This window comes from Hyperolius riggenbachi, chromosome 8 (assembly GCF_040937935.1).
Source record: "Hyperolius riggenbachi isolate aHypRig1 chromosome 8, aHypRig1.pri, whole genome shotgun sequence".
Taxonomy (NCBI): Eukaryota; Metazoa; Chordata; class Amphibia; order Anura; family Hyperoliidae; genus Hyperolius; species Hyperolius riggenbachi.
In genome coordinates this window covers 227838275-227861882 of record NC_090653.1, presented here as the reverse complement: position 1 = coordinate 227861882, position 23608 = coordinate 227838275, and the positions used below count along the sequence as shown (strand labels likewise).

The following is a 23608-nucleotide window of genomic DNA, read 5'->3' as shown; positions in this document are numbered from 1 at the left end:
TCACGTGGTCCCACCTGGCCAATCGCCGCACAGAGCGGCCGCTCCAGGAAGTAAACACTGCACGTCACACCGTGCAGTGATTATTAATTAGCCATGTGCCTGGCCGCTCTCCACTCCTCCCCAACACTAGTGAGCATGTGCGCACAGTCTAATGCTGCTTAGCTGCGCATAACGACAGCATGCAGCACTCAACGGATGTGCTGCGTTACAATGTAACGCAACGTGGGCACTGCGAACAGCCCATTGATTTTTCATTGCTATGCGGTGGGGCTGCGTTATAGGCTGCACTAACGTGCGCCTGTAACGTCTCACTGTGAAAGCAGCCTAAAGGGCAACTGAAGCAAGAGGGATATGGAGGCTGACAGATTTCCTTTTTAACAATGCACATTGCCTGGCTGTCCTGCTGATCCTCTGCTTCTAAAGCCTCATCTACACGGGTAGAGGAGGCGGCGACGTGGCTTATCAATCGAGCCGCATTAATATCCGACAGGACGGATCTCCCCATCGCCGATTCCCTGCTCGTTCCCCGCGAGGGGACAATGGCAGGGAATCGAGCGGAAGATAAGCGGCGCCGGCGGGGAATCGAATCTGGGACGCGAAGAGGCGATCAGGCGGCTAATTGAGCCGCCGGATCGGAGCCTCATCTACACGTGTAGATGAGGCTTAATACTTTTAGCCATAGCCCCTGAACAAGCATGCAGCAGATCAGGTGTTACTGACATTGTCAGATCTGACAAGATTAGCTGCATGCTTGTTTCTGGTGCGATTCAGACACTTCAGCATCCAAATAGATCAGCAGGACTGCCAGGTAATGTGTATTGTTAAAAAGGAAATAAATATGACAGCCTCCATATTTTTCTCACTTCAGTTCCCCTTTAAGGAAAATGCCATTGCTGGCTTGAAAACTACCTTTGCTGCCTAAATCATTTGCATCTCATTGACCATCCTTAGAACTGAACTAAGCTCCAGCTAGAATACTTTATTTTGGATAGTGTGGAGAAGTTTGAGCACCTGTCAGGTGTTTTGACTAAGGATTCATCACTTTTTTGTTCAAATACCTCCCAGCACATCAGATTAAACACAAAGAAATAAAATTGATAATTTACAGTGAAAAGAGGTGGCCTGTGAAATTTGGACAGAGCAAACCAATCTCTTTCTATGGTTGTCCTTAGCAGAATAAAAACTAAATACGCTTCCTATGATTCCCCCAAAAGTGACTGCTAATTGCTAAAACCCAGCTGACAAAACTGAACATTAATAGTTAGTGCCAGGGTGTAGCTCTGCTGGCCATCATGTGACAATCAGTATAATCGCAGTATTTTTTATATTTCTCATCTTAAACAGGAAGTGCACTCATAGTCACAAGGAAAACCCACAATAATATTTTTAACTTTACACATACAAGGTAATTTCAGGTCTTCCATTTTGCCTTGAGTTTTTCTTTAAGGACCGGTTCACACTGGGTGCTTGCCAGCCTCTTCCCGACGACCACGGCCGGGTCTGTAATTGCGATTTGGCTGCCAAGTTTCGCGATTTGCGCTTGTAAACCCAGTCAATAGAATGATAATCACAGCGCAACCACCCCAAAGATGCTGCAATGCCATCACAAATGCCGCAGTGCAAATGTATCCATAGGGATACATTAGTAGCAGCTCTTTGCTGATCCTTGGCGATGGTTTGCAAAGCTCCAATTCACTGTGAACACATCCTGCATGATCATGAGCAGCAAATCAAAGACTAAAGGGGCCCACTGGTTGGATTTCAGCCATCGATTGATTCTATAGAATCAATCATCGATTCTATCAAATCTATTGATCGACCTGCGGCCGATTTCGATCTGACAGGATGGAAAATCTAGGTCGATCTGCTGCTGGCAGCAGATCGGTGGCCTATAGAGTTGCATTGGATCTAATGATCCAATAATGCATTTAGATCGATTTCCAATAGATTTAAATTCAGAAATCTATTGGAAATCTGTTCCTGGTGTGTGGCACATCAGATTCTGGTCAGATTCAACTTTACAGGCATCTGACAGAAATCTGACGGTTAAATCTGCTGCAAATCTATAAGTGTATGATATATATCCTGACCAAACTAGATATAGGGGAAAAATGCGCCTAGGAGTAATACAATGCTTTAAAAACAAAAACTGAAAAAAGGTAAGGTGGCTTACCTCAAGGAAGACAAACTCATTTAATAGAAGAGTTTATTGCACTGGCAATGCATTGTGTGTACTTTCCAACTTCCTCAGGCCAAACAGCAGTGCCAAGCAGTAGCTGCAGGCAAGTTTGTCATCCTTGAGGTAAGCCATCTCACCTTTTCATTGTTTTTCTTTTTAAAAAGTATTTTATTTCTCTGCACCCCTTTCCCCTATATCTTGTGCCGTCATCCTGCTTTTGGAGGGTAAAACATCCCTCTTGGACCATTTACAGGTCACTTGAGGTGGTGGTTTTTTTATCAAGACAACCACCAAACAGCTCTGCCTGGCACCTGAGTGGAGTCAGGTTTGTACATCTCCACCTGCCAACAGTGGTTGATTGCCCTTCTGCAACCCACATTTGTGAGCGAGTATAATCTACCCTTCACTCTTACAATATTTTCCCACTACTGTGACATACTGCACAATCTGGGCTCCTGTTTGTGTTTTTCCTCCTGTAGGGTGCATTTTATTTTTTTTAATCACCCCCAACCTTCATCCACCTGACCAAACTGATCACATGCTTCTCCACACGTTGTCCTGGTCATGACAATCACTACAGACCACATTGGTTTTCGATTTCTATATTGCCCTCCAGGCATTTAACATTGTCAGTATATTATCGTGCATCTACTCTTTTTCTGCACATCAGTTTCCAGTGGCTGCAATAAGTTAAGACAGTGTAGTGCAAAAGCAATAGGACTGCACTGATACAAACTATGTACACCCTTTATAAATGTCTGCGATTATTTGGATGGAAGAGCGTATTTGAGGCTTGTACAGTGCACTGACTATGTCTACCTGGCATCCTTACATTGATCTCCACTCCCTAGATTTACGTGACTCGTCCCTTGTCTGCTCCATTTTTATGGCATGCTGGGGACCAGCGGCATCTGACGATCTGTTGGGAGCACTCTGACCCAGATATCAAGGTAGCCATACATCTAGCAATTTTGGCCGTACAATCGACCATTCGATTCAATCATTTTATCTAACAGAGAGAAATAGAGTGTGCTCCAGTATGCCCGATCAATGAAAAGTGGCCAATTGCCCAGCTTTGTTGACCGAGCTGAATGGAAGATATGGGTTGGACAGGTATCAGAGACCATTCACATCTCATTTGATAATCAATTTTTGCATTCAAAACAGAACGGCAAAACATTGGTCAGATCAATTAGTGAAGGTGAATCGCATAGGGTATCAGTTGCAGTGTGTGGGCCACTATTGGATCAATTTTCAATCAACCACACTGAAGTCGATTGCCCAATAAAGTAAATAGTTTTGTCAATTAAATAAAATTGCTAGATGTATGGCTATCTTAACCCCCTTGCCGTTACAATTCTGGCGGCAAGGGGGCAGTGCATGCAGCACTTTATTTATTTATTTATTTTTAAATCATGTAGCGAGCCAAGGGCTCGCTACATGATAGCCGCTGATAAGCGGCATCTCCCTATCCACCTTCGGCGATCAGAGTAAGCAGGAAATCCTGTTCAGAACGGGGATTTCCTGCTGGGCTTCCCCGGTCGCCATGGCGACCGGGCGGGGGGACGTCAGAGGGAATCCCGATCCACCCCTCAGCGCTGCCTGGCACTTATTGGCCAGGCTGCGCAAGGGGTCTTGAGGGGGGGGGCACGGCGGGTAGCGGCGGCGAGCGGAAACTGCACGCAGCTAGCAAAGTGCAGGAAAAATTTGTGGGGGAATAAATAAATAAATAAAATTCGGCCCAGCGGGGCCTGAGAAATCCTCCTACGCAGGTTATCCCGAGCTGAGCTCGGAATAACCGGCAAGGAGGTTAAATGCAGGGCTGTGGAGTCGGTATAAAAATCATCCGACTCAGTTTATTGAAATCACAGACTCCAAACACTTGCTAATCTAACTCTAAGGTTTGTGTTATAGGATTGCTTTAAAATGGCATCCATTACCAGTTGAGACAAAAGACGACATTAAGTGAATAGAGGACAGTTTCTCCTTAAAGAGAAACTAAAACCACATACTAGGAAACAAAAATGAACCCACTGGGCTGTGCCAGAGCTGTCCAAAGTTAAAGGACTTGTGAATCCCAGCTGGCTGGCTACAGAAATGTCAACTAAGGACGCCTATTGTAAATGGCGCATCTGTTGCTGTCCTTTTATAACCGCAGTAGACTACAAATACTCAGGTCATTGTTTATAGTACAGGTACCACAATAAGATTACAGAATGTCAGTCATAAAAAGTACAAGCAGTGAATAAACGTTCACATATTGCAAGTTTAGTCTGCACAGCAAGACCAAATAAGTATTCCTGGACTGCGTACAGATTTGAGGCAATTTGGCGCAATTATCTGCCATACACAAAGTGATCTCTATACAGAGGTATCCTCACTCTAATTCTCTAATGAACGACAAGCAGTGAGGGAGCATGGAGAGGAGCAGAAAATCTTCCTGTTGTGAGAGAACACAATAGCAATCCAACAGAACAATCAAACATAGCAAATGTATATTCCACTACCATAGAAACTTAGATGAAGATGAGAAGAAGGAGTGTGGGTTGTGAGGCCAGGACATTGTACGGTCAACATAAAAAGGTCTTAAACAATTGTTTCTGGCAAAATATCTTCAAAGTCTGAAATGGGAGAGAACAGCAGCCTTCTGGAATAGATCGATCACTGTACTGATCAGTACACACCACTTTATATTTTTGATTTGTTAGATTGGTGCCCACATACTATGCAAAATAGACACTCCAACCGATTGACCAATCGTAATTTCAATTTCTGAACGAACTCAAACATTATGGATTGAACCGTACGCTTTTTGTGGCCATAAGCAGGGATACGAAGTCGGTACAAAAAAAAGAAAAAAAAAATCTCCGACTCAGTTTATGAAACCGACTCCAGGTACCCAAAATTGCTCTGACGCCTCAGTCTAATACTTACCAGGGCTGTGGGGTTGGTATAAAAATCATCAGCCTCCAACTCTCGACTCCTCAGTTTATAATACAAACAGACTCCAGGTACCCAAAATTGCTCCGACTCCACAGCCCTGGTCGCAAGGGGGTGAGTGTTGGCACAGCTAAAGCCAGTGATAGCCGCCCCCCCCCCCCCCCATGCAGAGTGGTAGTATAGTTAAGTCCCGCCCACCTATCCGACCAGCATGGTCCCTCCTGTGTTCTAGTGCCCATACTCTGTCACTGGGTACGGGCAGCAGGAGATGAGGAAAACAGGACAAAGGAGTGCACCCGCAGGAGAGGCTAGTGTGACTTTGCTGCAATTCTACTTTGCAGGAGCCCCAGGGAGCGCAGTGACATGATTGTTACTAGATTTCATGCTGAAATGTACTAATTGATGTACAGTGTGTAGCAGCAATAGCTCCCTCTCAGTTCAGTAGGGTCTCTCTTTTTGGGCACATCAAGAGAAAGTCTGCCAGTAAAAATTTACGCATTGAACCACTAATGCATAAAAATGTATGTGTTAATGTTTCTGCACTAGCGGGAATGCGTAAAAATGTACGCAATGCGGCCCGCCGACCTCCGAGGTCGGCATGCTGCCAGCAGGGGACTGGAGCAGCAGTGAGTGACTACGAGGGCACAGGATGGCTGCATGGGGCTGGTAGAAGCCCCAGGTAAATGAAACTCATTTTTCTATTTTGCTTGTTCCTTCCCTTTAAGCATTATTGCGATGCAAGCAGCTTTCACTGGCAATATAATCCATGTACATGGGTGTCAGGAACCGGCCCGCGGCACGCCTGCGTATATGGTTCCCGACTGCGGGTTTGACCAGATCGAGAGGGGAAGCCGCCTTAGTCAAGCTAAAACAAGGCTGGGACCCCTCAGAACACCTCTCACTGCCACCATTAGCGGTTAGCTAGACACTTCCACTCTGCTGTCGAGTCCTCAGCGCGCACTCCGCGTTTTCGTATTCGGGTCAGCTTTGCGCTTAGGCCGAATACGGGAACGCCATGCACCCACACAGTTGTAATCTTACACTGTAGTGAAGCAAAAAAACAACAACAGTCGTTCCGAACGATACGGTTAGCCACTCTGCTGTCGCTACTCGCACTGGCGTTTTTCGTACATTGGGTCAGCTGCGCGCTTTAGGCCAACGTAGGACAAACGCCCCCACACACAATGCAATTACAATTTCATATGGTAGTGTCGCCCAATCATACAATCAGGCACGGACTTACACACACTTCAATCTCTTCTAGGCTATGAGTGTTAGTTTAGTACTGCAGAAGTCAAGCTTATTAAATAATAATTTAATATTCCAGGAAAAATGGAAGTGGAACAATGCAGAACAGAATATATACAAATGATTACAAAAACAAAATAAAAAAAGTTACAAAGATAAAAGTTACAAAAATACACACAAAGCGATTTTGCTTACCAAAATAAACGGGGAAATAAACGTACCAGCGTATCAATCTGGCGTTGTTGCGGGAGTACGCACTTCTGGTCAGGAACCAGGTTAGTTCTAGCCGTGTGAGCTACCTCCAAGAACTACAAGTTGAGGTTATCCTAGCTGCTGTTTTATACTGTGAGATACGCCTGGAGGCTGCAACTTCCTTGGGGAGGAACTAGTTTTTAATTAAATCTCAGACATATTCCATTTTCAGGTAAAAGTCTATACATCAAAAGATTGTGAAGTGAGGCTTTCAACTCCAGGTGGAACCGTGATTAAGGCTTTTTCCTGTCTCCGTTTTTTAAAGTCTGCAGAGATTTCCACCCCCTTCCCACAGATGTGATTTACAGGGTATAGTTTTGCACCTCCACCAATAATTCAATTTCCTCACAATGAAATAGTGTTTAACACACGTCAACTTTTGGTGCAGCGACTCTTCCTGACTTAGTCTAGAGTTCTTCACTTCAACAGAAGTGTAAATGTTTCAAGTGTCAAGGACTTCCAACACTTCACTTCTGCCATTGTCTGATTACCCAAGCTCTATTCACTGAAGTCCTCTTTAGATGCAAATGTAGGTCTAGTGACCCACCCACACAAATACATGAACAGTCCATGAATCTAGCCTGCATATCTACACCTTTGACATACCACAGCAGATATAAAAATGGGAAAATGAAAATATATTACTGTATTATCCTTAACAGCATCAGCACCCCAATATATTCCTGACAATGGGCATACTACAGGTAGTCCCTGACTTATGAACGACCCGCCGATCCAAACGGCATGGATTCGCTGTTTCCATGGGAAAAAGTAAAAACAAAAATATTTTTAAAAAATTGGACCTGTAGTTTGAGAAAATCGATTTTTAAAAAATGTAAAGAAAAGCTTGCTTTTAAAAAAAAACTTGTATAAGCAGGTACACAGAGGGGGACACAGGCAAGAGAGAAGGCACAGTGTTCCGACTTAAAGTGAACCTCCGGACTAAAAATCGACTCAGCAGCACTGAAAAGGCCTGGTGTTTCTTTAACAGTTTCACAGCATCAGAACTTTGTTTCTCTTATCCAAGCCTCATTTTTAGCTGCACAGAAGAAAACTGCCCGGGCAGTTTTCCCCTTATGCTGTGCAAAGCATGATGGGATTTCTGATGTTGTTGCTCTCGTTCTGCTGTTTAGGTGCAAATTTTTTTTGTTGTTGACATTTTGAATTTGACATTTGAAGCCTAGCGTGTGCAGCTGGGAGGGGTTATCAGGACACAGGACAGTTGGAACTGTGTCTCCTGCTCCTTGTCACCTCCTTTCAACCAAAAAGATGGCTGCCCCCATGACAAAGATGGCAGCCCCCATGAATCACAAACATTTGCCTGTTATTTTAAAACAGGGTGGGTAAAAAATTATATTACCTATCTATTTTAATTAACATAACTAATGTAACTGAATGACAGTATGTTTGTTTAGGCTGAAGTTCCCCTTTAAGAACAGAATCACATTAGAAATGAACCTACAGTTCCCATCTCGTTTGTTAACCGGGACTACCTGTATTTGAAACCCCAAGCATAACATTTAAAGGACAACTGTAGGGAGGCTGCCATGTTTTTTTTCCTTTTGTGCAATACCAGTTGTCTGGCTGTCCTGCTGATCCTCTCTAATACTTTTAGCCACATACCCTGAACAAGCATGCACCAGATCAGGGGTTTCCGACAATGGCTATCATTCATAAAAGGGTTGTCGGTAAAGTAAATCCATGCGGGAAAACACAGCTGGCGGAATTTTAGACTTCTGGCTGCTCATTCATAAAAATGTATCCAGTTGCGATAGCAGTGTGGAGATTCCCCGAACTAGGCTGTCGGTAGGCTTGCGGAAGCATATTAAGCTGCCGAGTTGATACATTTCTCTGTGTTCCGCTCTACTGCAGCTGCCTGGGAGGTCTGTGTCTCCATTCACTTAACATTGTTATCGCCACATCAGAGGGAGCGGTATTTCCCAACCTCACACAGCTTGCTCTAATCGTTATGAATTAACATTTTGTTACATTTTTTACGATAATCACCCCACAAGGCGGTGATGTATCGCTCTGCTCGGTAAGGTCAGCTTTTCATGCGGAAAGAGCCTTTATGAATGCAGATTTAGCTTCGTGGTCGGTAAAGTCCGCCGTTTTAAGCATTTCCGCATATGATAGCCAATGTCGGAACTGACAAGATTAGCTGCATGCTTGTTTCTGGTGTTATTCAGAAACTACTGCATCTAAATGGATCGGCGGGGCTGCCAGGCAACTGGTATTGCTTAAGGGGGAATAAATATGGCGATAGATAGATCTATCTATCTATCTATCTATCTCTCTCTATCTATCTAGCTACAGTTGTCCTTTAAAAAGGCAAAATAAATAGCATGCTAGAGGTATGACATTTTTCAGTTTAAATAAGAGCTGTGGAGTCTGTACAAAAATCGACTAAAGGTGGCCACACACCATTCAATTAAAAAAGATCCAATTTTCCCAAATTCGATAATCGGAAAAATTAAGCGCTTTTCTTTTGTTTTTTGATGGATACATTCAATTGAATTGCCTGTTTGGTTTTTTTTTTTCCAATTTTTGGAGATTGGACAAGTTGGAAATTTCAGACCTACTTTATCAAGAATTGTATAGTGTGTGATGGAATTACTTGATGTACAGTTCCAATCAATTTTCTTCTGAGCTTTCATTTTATTCAGGATTTGGGAAAAATTAACCTTCCTGGCGGTAAGCCCGAGCTGAGCTCGGGCTATGCCGCCGGAAGGCACCGCTCAGGCCCCGCTGGGCCGATTTGCATAATTTTTTTTTGCTGCACGCAGCTAGCACTTTGCTAGCTGCGTGCAGTGCCTGATCGCCGCCTCTACCCGCCGATATCCGTCGCGCCGCAGCCGCCCCCCCCCCCCCCCCCCAGACCCCGTGCGCTGCCTGGCCAATCAGTGCCAGGCAGCTCTATGGGGTGGATCGGAATCCCCTTTGACGTCACGACGTCGGTGACGTCATCCCGCCCCGTCGCCATGGCGACGGGGGAAGCCCTCCAGGAGATCCCGTTCTTTGAACGGGATCTCCTGATCGCCGATGGCGATCGGGGGGGGGGGGGGGGGGAGGCTGGGGGGATGCCGCTGAGCAGCGGCTATCATGTAGCAAGACTGTCTCGCTACATGAAATAAAAAAAAAAAAAAAAAAAAAAAAAAAGATTTGCTGCCCCCTGGCGATTTTTTAGCAAACCGCCAGGAGGGTTAAACGTGTGTGGTACATTGGTCAATTTTGTGAATTGTTAGTAAGAAAAATTGATTGCTATCCTGGAATTGAACAGCTATTTAAAAATAGGGGGTTGGGTTAATGTCACTCTGGAGGAAAAGGCTGACATTGTGTCTAGATCTGTTCCTTTCAACCTGCCAATTACGACAGAAGTACAGATTACCAGAGGGCATGCCATCACAACACTAACAGAAATGTGTACTGGCACAAGATGTCTTGCACACAGCAATTACTTTATTCCTCTACCTGGGGCCAACTGATTGTGGTAAATCACAGGGTCCAAACTAGAATCACTCAAATGCTACCTCTCAAACGTCTGGAGGTCGGCAGCATAGATTCTGATGGTTTGACAACTCTCATACTTGAGACACTGTAGTATACTCAATCTTCAACCTGTATATTTTTCCTGTGTGTCATTTTAATCATCGTGACATCTCTCTACCCCCTGCCAACATGAACCCCGTGATGTTTCCCGATTTGTTTTAGTCCTATCTATTAGACGTGTTTATTCTCATATAATGCATATTCTGTAGTTTACTCTTTTTATATTCAATCAATCAATACTTTTGCTTAAAAGAAACCTTAGCCCTTTTAAAACTTCCAAAAAGAAGGGGGGCACGCGCGAGTAGGCATGTGGCTCTCCTTATGCCCGCAGCTCCCCCCCCCCCCCCCCATTCTCCTCCGTTAAGGCATAATGTCCGCTGAACCTACGCGCACGTGCTGCCCAGCAACGCAGTTTATGAAGTTGTGATGTAGTGAGTGCCCATTGACAGAGCGCACCTGGCCACGCGATCAAGGACGTGCAGTGTGCACTGGACTTGGAAGTAGAAGGGGGGGGGGGTGCCAGTGGGGGTGATAGCATGAGGAGACCCTAATACCCATGCCTGCTCTCCATTTTTGAATTTTTAAAAGTGTTAAGGTATCCTTTAAAGTGGACCTGAACTCTTGCACAGCACAGAATGAAAACAGAGAAATGCACCCTGTATGTATTTAGAGAGTTCAGCCTGTCAAATTCTCCCTCATTTGTGTCTTATCACAAGATGTACTTTAATCTTTCCCGTGTCACCTGACTGCCATGGCAGACAAGCCCATTCAAAAGCACAGGATGTTAACATGTCTGCTTCCATGAAAGCAGGAAGTAGAAACAGTGCAGATTTTTATTTCAGGATTTGTATCAGCTGTAACAAAAATGTTTTCTTTAAAAAGGTTATTATACTGTTGCGTATCTTAGAGCAGAGAGGAAGTTCTGAGTTACAGGGTTCCTTTAAGTGCTACACATCCAATATGCATACACAAGTTTGGCTATATTCTCAGCAGAGGCTGTCCTGACATTAAGTTCCCAGGTAAGGGATTATGGGAAACTTCCATTGTGGAGACGGGTAGCAGGAATATTAGGACAGAGGTTGTGGGGTTGATTTACCAAGGATGAAAACATGACTGATCCACCAAACTTGGAACAGAATTTTCTGTATATTAGGTGACAAAAGCCTGCAAATCACTTATGGGTAACAGACAGAAAATTGTTGAAAGGCGACTTTTAGTACTGCATATACATACATACATACATACATACATACATACAACTAATACTAAATTAAATCCAGAACACGGATTTATTAAAGGTTCTCACTGTTGGTAGCACCCAACACTGCTGTCCCATGGCCGATTTACTAGTTTTTTTTCACCGCTGTAGTACTTCAAAACTTGTCACATGATAAGAGACTTAAAGGGATCATGAAGCAAGGCAGGGCTGTGGAGTCGGTACAAAAATCATCCGACTCAGTTTATAAAACCACCAACTTCACAGGCCTTGCCCAAAAACTTCACAGCCTTTGTGAGAAGTATTGAGAGGCTGCCAAATTAGATTTTCAACAATATGAGCTTCCTGGCAGCCCTGCTGATCCATTTAGCTGCAGTAGTGTCTGAATCACACCAGAAACTAACCGCATGCTTACGTCAGATTTGACAGATGTCAGAAACACCCTGATCTGCTGTATGCTTGTTCAGGGTCTATGGCTTAAAATGTTAGAGGCAGAAGATCACCAGAACAGCCAGGCAACTGGTATTGCCTAAAAGGAAATAAATATGGCCTCCTCCGTTTACCTCTCCCTTCAGGTTCCCTTTAAATATCCAGTCCAGTTTTGCTGGATCACGTATGTGGCCAAGCTTAGTAAATAACCCCTCATGCACTTAGACTTCCTTTACACTGGGAATTGCAAATTGTGATTACTAGTCAATTGAGATTTTGCATTGTAATTTTTGGCGATTTTTCAGCAATGGCATTTTCGATTCTCATTCCAGTGAATGAAAAATCGCAATGCAATGATCAGAGATCGCAAATATGCCACAGTTGCTGCAGTGAGAGTAATCCCATACGATCGCCAGCAAAAAAACACTCCAGTGTGAAGGAGGCCTTAGTTTCCATATGCATGCTTTCACAGGGACATCAGAGAATGCATACACTGCACTCTGATGTTTCCATACATGCGCTGCAATTCACCACTGAATCACAGCGCACAGTTGCCTGCATTTTGGGGCGATTGCGCACACGATCCTATTATAATTAATGGGATCGCAAGCACCGCCCCCGGGGGAGACACATGCAACACAAAAACAGTGAGGCTCTGCGTTGCAGACGGAAATGAGCCCTTATGCTGGGGATACACGGGTCGACCGGCGGCTCGATTAGCCGCCGGATCGACCCCAGCCGCATCCCTGCTCGTCCGCACGGATCAATTGCCGCTCGTCCTCCGCCAGCGCTTCCTTATCAACGCTCGATTCCCTGCCATTGTCCACCGGCAGGAATCGAGTGGGCGAGGGTCGAGCGGCATCATGATCAGGCCAGCTGAATATTATCAGCTGGCCGGATCAGCTGGTCGATACACGGTACAGAAACGTACCGTGTATCCCCAGCATTAGGGATAAATCACACTTGCTGGTTTATTGGTGTATAAAGTACATTTACAGTGAGTGCATTGCTGTGAGGGTGAGGCTGGTGGAAAGAGGTGGACTGGTAACAGGTATGCAATACTGTGCTTGAAGATTAACCACTTTAGCCCTAAGTCGTGTTTTACAAAGAGCCTGCAAAGAGGTATGGGGAGACTGGCAGACATCGCTGGAGGCTAAGTATTTGCAAGGAGAGGTTTGTGCTTTTTTAGCTGGTTGCTCAAACAACCGGCAAGCACACGAAGCACACGTGATCCCTGCCGGTACCAGATAATAAGGACTGCTGTAACTAGAAAGTGATTTTCTGACAATGGCTTGTGTGTACAAAACACTCAAGGCACTCCTTTATCTCCTTTAGCTGTGCCAGAAGTCTGTCTGAAGATCTTCAAAAACTGTAGGATGGTACAAAAGGATGTTTTGGGGGAGGGTGTCTATTTCTACTAGCATATTGTTGCATTACGCACACAGGATTTAGATTTGTGTTTTTCCACAAACGTGGAAATCTGTATGCAGCTATCGTTATGAGAAACGGATGTTTGCAGAAATTTGTAGCATGCAATCCAGATTTTTTCTGCATTGCACCATAATTGCAAATTGCATTCAATGGAAATTCCTTTGTCATGCATTAGTTTCAGTTTTAAAGCGAATAAATCGCACTGCACCGCAATTTTAATGCAAGTCAATGGGAGCATTTTTGGGCAGCATGGTGGCAGTGTGTTTACCGCTCTCGCCTTGCAGCGCTGGGTCCCCGGTTCAAATCCCAGCCAGGTCAACATCTGCAAGGAGTTTGTATGTCCTCCCTGTGTCTGCGTGGGTTTCCTCCGGGCACTCCCAAAAACATACAGATAAGTTAATTGGCCATAGACTACAATACATACACTACACAATACATAGACATAACTATGGTAGGGATTAGATTGTGAGCCCTCTGAGGGACAGTTAAGTGACAATACAATATATACTACTGTACAGCACTGTGTAAGAGGTCGGCGCTATATAAATACACACAACATAGCCCAAAGATCAAAAAGGCTACTATTTCTTTTGTTCCACAGCTGAATGAAGCAGATTTTAAGTGACACTAATGTGTAGAATTCAGTCTCAGAATTTGAGCCCTTAAATTTAAAGACAGCAATATGAGACTTCAGGAAAGCTCCATTTAAAACTAGCACTACACATACAGCTGTCAAGTTTATTTTCAGTTTAGGTTTGCCAAGTACTCCACCCATTGCCAAATGACAAAACAGCTGGAAGTAGGGCTGCACGATTTTAGGAAAAAATTGAAATTGCGATTTTTCTCTCAAAAATTGCAATTTTGATTTTTTCACAATTTTTTTTCAAATCGAGCTTTAGCACTTAATTCACAATGCCCCCAGTATAGTTTAGCCAGGTAGGCGCCTCCAGTATAGGTTATTTAGGTAGGTGCCTCCAGTATAGGTACTGTATTTATAGCCAGATGCCCCCCACCCGCCTTTAGTGTATATAGCCAGATCACCCCTTTAGTATACATAGGCACTGCGCTGTCCTCCGGCCCCACCATTTATTTTAATGCATGTAATTTTAATACAGTTTCACCTTCAGTGTGATGTTATATTAATTGCATGGCAAACGGAGATAGTGTATGGGGGTGGGGTTTGTGATCTTGCTGGCAGGGGGCTAAACACTCTGGACTGGACCTGGAGTGTATAAGGGTGGGGGACGGAGCCTAGTGGTAGCGGGGTATGTGTGCTCTGTGCGAGACAGCGGAGCTTCACAGAGCAATGCATGTATGAAGGCTGTGAAGCCTTCTGTGATTTCGCTGCTCGGATTCTGTAATGATGCTGGGACAGTGAACGGTGACATTTTGCGGACTGTGGTGGAATGAGAGTCTCATCGGGTAGGAGAGGCGGCGGGGGGTGGATCCAGAGCGGCTTCACCAATCATTGGATCTAGTTAGTGTGACGGCGGTGGCAGGCAGAGCTATCGAGAGCAGCCCAGCTCCTCCCATTCCCTGGATCTTCTCATCACGTATGAGGGCGGGGGGGGGGGGGGGGCAGAACCAGAGTGGCACAACTTTGCCAATAGCCGGAACTATGTGGTATGACTGCGCAGCGGTAGGTGGAGCCGGACGGACCACCATAGCAGGGAAAGGGGAAAACCGCAGCTATTGACGATCCCGAGATCATCTTAACAGGAACCGCGGTTTCGGTTTAAAACCGCGAAATCGTTCAGCCCTAGCTGGAAGTGCATGTGGGTATGGGACACATCAGGTATGGACAAGTTGTTATTGAATTCAGAAGTCAGCAGGAAATGTAGGCACCAGCTGTAATTTTTAACAGTTTTTGGCTACCTGGAATTTGTCCCACCCCAGAGATACAGAGAAGGCTATTGTACAAGTCTGTATGAATCTGAAAATCCCAGCATGATGAGATGCACATCAGTGACGCTTTGCCTGCTGCACCACTGCTGCAATTAGATGCATCTACAGAAATCAAATACATCAATATACATATACACGCGCAATCTTAAAAAGAAAACAAGGGCCAGGAGAACAAGGGCAGAGCAGTGAAAACATCTGAAAAATGTAGATCAGATGGACCAGCCATTAATTCTGGGGAAAGCGCAAGTAAGCTAAAAATTCTCGTGCAGCTACACTAAGCTTTCTACAGGGCCACAGAGTTGGCACTTTATAAATCCATAATTATAATAAGCCACGCTGCTTGAGCAGCGCATCTTAGCAAATCAATCCCTACTGAGGTGTCTGCGAGCCAGATGCAGCCGTCAAAAGAGCCACATCTGGTTCCCGAGCCATAAGTTCCCTACTCCTGCTTCCAATGTCCTCCTCAACCACACCAATGCTGCCCGGGATGCTATTTTTACCAGGTGCGCTACAGTCCTTTTACAAGTGCAATTCACACAGCAATGATTTCCTATGGACCTGTTCCCAAAGATGCATCCAGAGAGGAAGAAGAAAAAAAAAAAAAAAGTTACTAGTTTTTGTATGTCACATGCAGTTCTTGCATTTGCGTTTATTATAGTAATGTCAGTGAAACTCATAGAAAAATGGAAATAAAAAAAAAAAAAAATGTAAATGTGCATCAAAAATCACATACATGCGTATGCAAATCCACGCGCGGATTTTGCACAGACATGCCAGTTGCATGTTTCTAGTGAAGAACCAGGGCTGTGGAGTCGGTACAAAAATCCACTGACTCCTCAGTTTAGGATTCCACCGACTCTGACTCCTCTAATTTGCATATTACAATCCTGTTCAGTGTTCTACCCAGGCTGTTTTAGCTGGGTACTCCACCTGGCTAGTTTTGGTGACCACCCGGCTGTCCTATTCTGTAAGCAGAGTTGCACACAGAAGCACCGGCCCTGCATTCTCTTCTTGCCCCACCCGGCTACTATTTCATGCCACCCGGCTACTATTTCATGCCACCCGGCTACTATTTCATGCCACCCGGCTACTATTTCATGCCACCCGGCTACTATTTATTTCATGCCACCCGGCTGGAAAAAAATATCTGGGGAGAACACTGCTGTTGATTGAAAGTATGTAACATGAAATTCGTCTCTTAACTGCCAATGCTTAGGAATTTTAAAAGACAACTGAAGTGAGAAGGATATGGAGACTGCCATATTTATTCCCTTTAATCATAGACTAAAGGCCCATACACACGTCGGATTTTTCCGGACGGGTCGTTTGAACGTCCCGTCGTTCAGTCGTCCGCACGCTAAATCGGGCGTGTGTACAGACTGTCGTTCGGGTGATAAGACTGGTTTTGAGCGATCCGCCGGGCGGATGGCTCAAGACCAGTCTTATCACCCGAACGACAGTCTGTACACACGCCCAATTTAGCATGCGGACGACTGAACGACGGGACGTTCAAACGACCCGTCGTTCGGAAAAATCCGACGTGTGTATGGGCCTTAAAACTAGTCCTTGGTAAGAGTACTTGTAAAAGGTACAGACCGGAACAAAGAACATTATCAGGACCTAGGCAATGTAACTGTGGGTACATGTAAGAGTGATGTGCAGGTACTCTGCAGGGGAATATGGGGATTCTTCCTCTATTACACATTCTTCATGCACAATCTGAACCAGGTTTATGGGTGATAGACAACACCTCTGTGTTCAATGTGCACAACATTCTCAGTGGATTCCCTGCAGCTCTGTGGGGAGTGCATATGTAGAGTATAGTACTACTGTGTAACAAAGTAAACCTGAGACAGATGAAATTAAAGTTTTATACATACCTGGGGCTTCCTCCAGCCCCTTTCAGGCTAATCAGTCCCTCGTTGTCCTCCTCCACCACCTGGATCTTCTGCTATGAGTCCAGGTACTTGAGCCAGTCTGGTGTAGTGCGCATGCACACACTCCGCCGCCGGGAGCGTACTACACCTGCGCAGCACTATTGCGCAGGTGCAGAACGCTCCTGGCTGTGGAAGCGGCATGCGGACGGACTGTGCTGACTGGCTGAATTACCGGGACTCATAGTAGAAGATCCAGGTGGTGGAGGTGGACAGCGAGGGACTGATTGGCCTGAAGGGGGCTGGAAGAAGCCCCAGATATGTATAAAACTTTTCTTTTCATCCTCAGGTACCATTTAATTCATAGTCACCAAACCAAATTTTAACATATCAAATTATTTGATTTCATGAGCAAAGAGAGTGCGTACATTTACATAAATCAGAATCAACGCAGAATTATTACCATCTCATTGACCATCTCAATTAGTGACACGGCTACACATCAGGCTTTATTCTTACAGCATAGATGTTAATTTAGTATATAGAAGAGATTCCTGTGTACACATCATATATACAGTCACAATCAAATGTGTATATCTGACCTTAAAAATACAGGGACTGCTTTATTGAAGCAGCACAAGTAACTAATTTTGATTGGTTTATTTCATTTTTGTGGACTACGCACAGCTATTACTGTATGTATACATTATTTATGATGATTATTATCTGAGAAATACATTTTATCATATTTTCTATTTTAATTACAGTTTAAATTCATTAGGAGTCGGAGTCTGTGCATTTTTTCCAGACTCCAGGCACCCAAAATTGCCGACTCCACAGCCCTGTGAAGAACGTACCATAACACTAACCCCCTGTCTGCTATCCCGCTGTCCAGTGTGCCCCCCCATCCAAAGACCTTTTGCCCCCCACCCACACTGAGGAACCTGCCAAACACACCTAGCACAGAACTGCTCCCCTTTGCCCTGGTTCTCAGGTCATCTCCCACAGCTTCCTGCTTTTCCATTCAGTAAAGTCCTGCACCTTTAAGCCCCTAACAACCCCCAGCTTCTTCCTGCCACTCCCCAGTGCTACCCTACTCCTCCCTGTGGACTTTTCCCCCCACGTAGCACCAACTTTCAGTGGAGCAGTAGATGTCACTGTAGACGGCATCTTGAGGCACACAGCTCTCGGTCTACCCAAGCCAGCAGCCCCCCCCCCCCCCCCCCCTCCCGACCCCTAAGCCACAGGCGTTCAGTACACACACAAAAAAATTCAGCATGCACGTAATCTAGACCTGTTCATCATGTATCTGATCGAATAGTGTATGGTCACTTTTAGTCATATTACACTTTAAATGTATCCTAGAGTAAGAACGCTTTACAATGGGACTAAAATTAGACACCTTCTGAAGTACATTCTGGGCTTTAGAAGTTGATGTATTTTGCTTACATCAGATTTTAGGTAGACTTCACTGAAGTATGCAAAAGAAAGAAGCACACAGCACAATGATTTCAATACAAAAGATCAGTAATTAGGATCAAGGTTTATTTTAATACAACCTGCCAGCATTTAACAAATGTAACTGTTCTGAACAGAGCATACTGTATTAGAAACAAACACTTTCTACTAGGACAGGGGTCGGCAACCCGCGGCTCCGGAGCCGCAAGCGGCTCTTTTTCACCTTTGCCGCGGCTCCTGGGCTGCGGCTCAGTCGCGGCTCCGGTGCTGCAGGGCTGCCCATTCTGACACTACACCGGTAGCGAGTGTCAGTGGCTGCGGCGCGCTTGTTACATGTGCGCGTGTGACGTGTGCTGCCAGCTGGCCGGCAGCCTATCAGAGAGGCCACCGGACCAGTGCAGGGCTTCGGGCGGCCATTTTCCCGTAGCCCTGCAGTGTAGTGCAGACAGGACGTGACGTCGGGAAGGAAGGAAGAGGAGCCGAGGGAGTTGCGCGCCACAAGGAGGTCGGGACCGGAGGTCGGGACAGGAGGAGATCGTGACAGGAGTTCTTCTGACTAGGTGAGTAAATGGGTTTTTCTTTTCAGATCTGCTTAAGGATTTGTGCATATTGGGGTCATATCTGCTAACGATTTGTGCATATTGGGGTCATATCTGCTAACGATTTGTGCATATTGGGGTCATAGCTGCATATTGGGGTCCTATCTGCTAACGATTTATGCATATTGGGGTCATATCTGCTAACGATTTGTGCATATTGGGGTCATATCTGCTAACGATTTGTGCATATTGGGGACATATCTGCTAACGATTTGTGCATATTGGGGACATATCTGCTAACGATTTGTGCATATTGGGGACATATCTGCTAACGATTTGTGCATATTGGGGACATATCTGCTAACGATTTGTGCATATTGGGGACATATCTGCTAACGATTTGTGCATATTGGGGACATATCTGCTAACGATTTGTGCATATTGGGGTCATATCTGCTAACGATTTGTGCATATTGGGGTCATATCTGCTAACGATTTGTGCATATTGGGGTCATATCTGCTAACGATTTGTGCATATTGGGGTCATATCTGCATATTGGGGTCATATCTGGTAACGATTTGTGCATATTGGGGTCATATCTGTTTTATAATGGTTTTGCGGCTCCCAGTTTTTTTTCTCTTTTCGGAAATGGGCCCAAGTGGCTCTTTAATTCTTAAAGGTTGCAGACCCCTGTACTAGGAAATACAATGCATAGGAGCTGTGCAAGAATTCAGATTGCTGATGAGAGAAAGGTACAGCCATTTGAAACTAGAAATTGGCGCCTGCATTCTCAGCTGTGAAAGCTATGAATTAAGCAGCTTCAAGCGGATTGGCTTTTCAAGAAACCAATAGCCAGTGCTTGAACTATATGCAACAAGGTGGAGATGCTATGCAAATTCCACAATGCCCAAGGGGCAAGACACTACTGACAGCTCAGCTATGCTTTGAAACTAGACCATTATCTACACTGTGCAAACTACAACTGCTTTATCTTTTCAAGTCCATCCATGCAAATATGAGGATTTCAGGAACAGGCTACCAGCAGAGATAAATAAAGAGGAAAAGTTTAATTAATCACATTAACCCTGCAATGCCAACTGACAGAGATATAAGTACACTCCAAACAAGATACAAATGGTAATCAGATAGATAGGAATGTTTGTTAATACTACCATAAGAAGCAGTGAAAAAAATGCAAAGTAAAAAGCTTGAATGTGTCAGTTAATAGCCCCTAGATAAAGTATTACCTAAGCACCACTATCAGGTATAACATTATTAGATATGTAGTAACTACAACCCTGCATCTCACAGCTGAAGTAAATAGCAGTGAGCAATTTGAAACAGACGGGGGGGGGGGGGGGGGGGGAATAATAAAAATAATAATAAAATATATAAATATTATATAAAATACAAATATATATCTCTCTCTATCTATCTAGAATATTTAACTCCGCAAGTCAGAATTGGCAAGAACTGAACTGTTAGTTTGCAAAGTGCTAATGGGATGCAGGAAATTAATTACATTGAGGCTTGTCATATCCCATTTGCCATAAGCAAGGTTTTAGGTTTACCCCCTACTAGTTCGGTTTCATGCAGAGAAATATATCTGTGGAAAATCAAAACAAACTGAGTAGTGTTCCCTTTGACAATAAATAAAACCCTTTCCCACAGATATAAAAAGACTGGGCAAATGTCAACCTACACACAAACATTAAAAGGAAGCAAGTTCACAAGCAAAAGGAAATTACCGATCAACAATGCTGACCCTGAACGTGTTAAATAAAATGCATCATACAACATTTGGGAAAAATGGTACAGGTCTGATCTGTCCAATAGCAACTACCTCTCTCTCTCTCGCCAGAGACAAGTGCACAGCAACTGACATGCAGAGAATGGCCACTAGGTGGAGCAGCATAGCCCCGCCCCCTCCTGTCTGTCTCTGATCCTCCTGCTGGGTGAACCCGCCATTTTTCTTTGTGGATTTTGAAAGCACAGAAGGGAGAGGAGAAGTGCAGCGCTGGCTGCTGGGGGGCGCACTATGGCTGAAGAAGGGGCCGTGCCGATTCTACAATGCCCATCTCCTCTCCACCGACCAGCCGATATAGGATGAAGGGCCGACATGCTGAAAGTTTATGTAGGCACACAGCTGTTATACAAAACACATGGCTACTGTTTATGTCTTCTCAGCATATAAGATGCCAACTACAAGCCACCCCCTACAGCCATCAGCCCAAAGCAGCTGGCTATCGGTGCAAAGTGGATGACCCACACGAGCAGATTTATCTGCAGTAGCAGTGGGGTGCTTGCAAAACACAACCAATAGGGTTTCAGCTGGTAAATGAAACAAGAACTCTGATTGGTTACAGTATAAAAAGTATTCAGATTCTCTCGCCATCTGCTCCAGTATCTAAGCTACCAATGCACCATGGGATTTGTAGTCCCACAACAGCCCAAGCATCACGACCCACAGCAGTTCTAACATTGGTGCATGCTGGGACTTGTAGTTCTCTATGGAAATACACAACTCCGCTAATAGGATGCACACAGAACCTAATAAGGGTGCATTGACATACAATTTAAATTGCCCAACCACTGACCAACTGTACCACAACCATGTAGTACGAAGTCCAACAGATTATGAATACTGTGTAGATATTTTATAGATCTAATTCTATAACTACTAAAAGTGCTAACATTGGCCAATCAAAATTGGATGTGTATAAGCACAATAAGACGTCTATTGCTCCTGCAGAATACATGCATATGGCTTAGTAGGCAGGAAGAAACATCTGCAGCAGGCAGAACCCGCTGGGCCTCAGGGCACCTCCAGAAAGGCTGCACATGGCCTAGTGAGTGCAAAGCACGCTGGGAGCTGTAGTTCATCCAGCAGCAGCAGAAAAGCCCAGCTACCACATCTAGCGGCCCGTCTTCTGCTCACATGACACAAAGCTTGCTGGGACTTGTGGTCCGCCGCCAGGTGACAGACACTCACCGGTGTTGTATACGTGCAGCTCGTCCACGATGCCCTCGTTCCCTCCGCCGAAGACCACAATGAGCTCCTTGATAGCCACAGCCCGGTGTCCATGGCGAGGCCTGGGGACGGGGCCCGACCAGCCGACCACCCGCTTCCATCGGGGCTGCAGGGCGGCCGCACCGGTCACTGCCGGGGAGGAAGCCATGCTGGGGGCGGGGAGTCTTCCCGGCACAGACGCGGCAAATGTGAACAGTCCTCTCGGGGCGGATGTGATGGGGACGGGGGTGCTGGAGGCAGTTCTCGGGGTAACCGGGTTACAGGCAGGAAAGAGCGGGCTGGGGCCTAGCCGGCTGTCACTGTGGTGCTGAGGCGTCCATGGGAGCCGCCATTTTATGACGGCGGCCGGAGAGAAAACAAGTCGCTTCCCGCGTCCGCCGCTCCCCCGTCACCAGCCGTGTGGAGAACACGGGGTCTCTCCGCCTTGTCTCCACGGGCCGCCCGCCGCTGCGTCCCCCCGGGCTCGCCTCTCCCGTCAAAGCCGCCCTGGAGCGGCGAAGCTGAGGGTGTCCATGGGAGCCGCCATCTTGTGCCGTCCAAACAAACCAATAAAGAAGAGCTGCCAGGAGAACCAAAGATGGCGGCGAGCGGGGCGACGACACACCGACCAGATAAAAAAAAAAAATCCCGCCTCCTATTCCTCAGAGAGTCAGAGCGAGTGACCGGCGGTGGAGGTGCGGAGCGACCCCAGCACCGAGCACACGGCGGCCCGCTGGAGGAGGAGGTAAAGTGGAGGCTCCGCCCCCGCCGACACCGCTTATCTCCACAAACTCCACCGACGGGAGGGGAAAACGAGCAAACCGGGCAAGGCTGCAGCACTGCACGGGTACAAGCAGCTGAAAGCCCGCAGCCAGCCGGAAGTATCGCTGTGCAGAGACGGGATAAAGCACCGGAGCCTCTTTTCACGCCTCCCTGGGAGCCGCCATCTTGTCAGCGACCGCCTCCCGTCTTCCTCCTCCTCCGGAGACAATAAGATGGAGGCGGAGACCGCGCGATGGGAGGAGGGGGAGCTGCGGCCTGTGTGCAAAATCACCTTGCTGACAGAACTAGTGGGGGAGATCAGCCAAATGCCTAAAATCCAGCACAGGAAAACTAGAAGAGAAACTATCATCTATCTAGTGACTAAACATTAACTTTTCTGTAACTAACCATAGCTCGTGATGTCACTCAGCACTTCCTGTTGCACTGTAACTACAGGAAATTATAGCCAATGATCATGATAAAGAATAGAATTGTTACAGTGATACATCAAATAACTGGAGATAATTGTTCCCATCCCTGCCAGGTCCTTGGAAACACAGCTAATGCCTCTTATATGCTATAGGTGTTTGCTGGTTCACAGAAATAATTTCCCTATCAACGTTCAATTATTTTTTTTATAAACAAAGTGTTTAGATTTTGATTTGCTATTTTGAGGAAATTAAACATATATTATATTACATATGGGAAGATACCTCACATTTTCCGTTTTGTCTTTCCTTTTGTTTCCTGTGAACATACTAGTTTGACAAAGATTTAGGTAAATATCACCATCTGGGCTATGGACCTTAGTAAAA

At 45.5% G+C, this 23608-nt stretch overlaps 1 protein-coding gene across 1 annotated transcript in view; it reads right to left on the bottom strand.

Moving 5' to 3' along the window:
- HCFC1 (host cell factor C1) overlaps window positions 1-23158 on the bottom strand; it is a 65127-nt gene extending 41969 nt beyond the window's left edge. The window contains exon 1 of the mRNA XM_068248250.1: window positions 22014-23158. Coding sequence (XP_068104351.1) covers window positions 22014-22200 — 187 coding nt within the window. The 5' untranslated portion in view covers window positions 22201-23158. The remainder of the gene's footprint in view (window positions 1-22013) is intronic.
- Window positions 23159-23608: the final 450 nt, after the last annotated feature.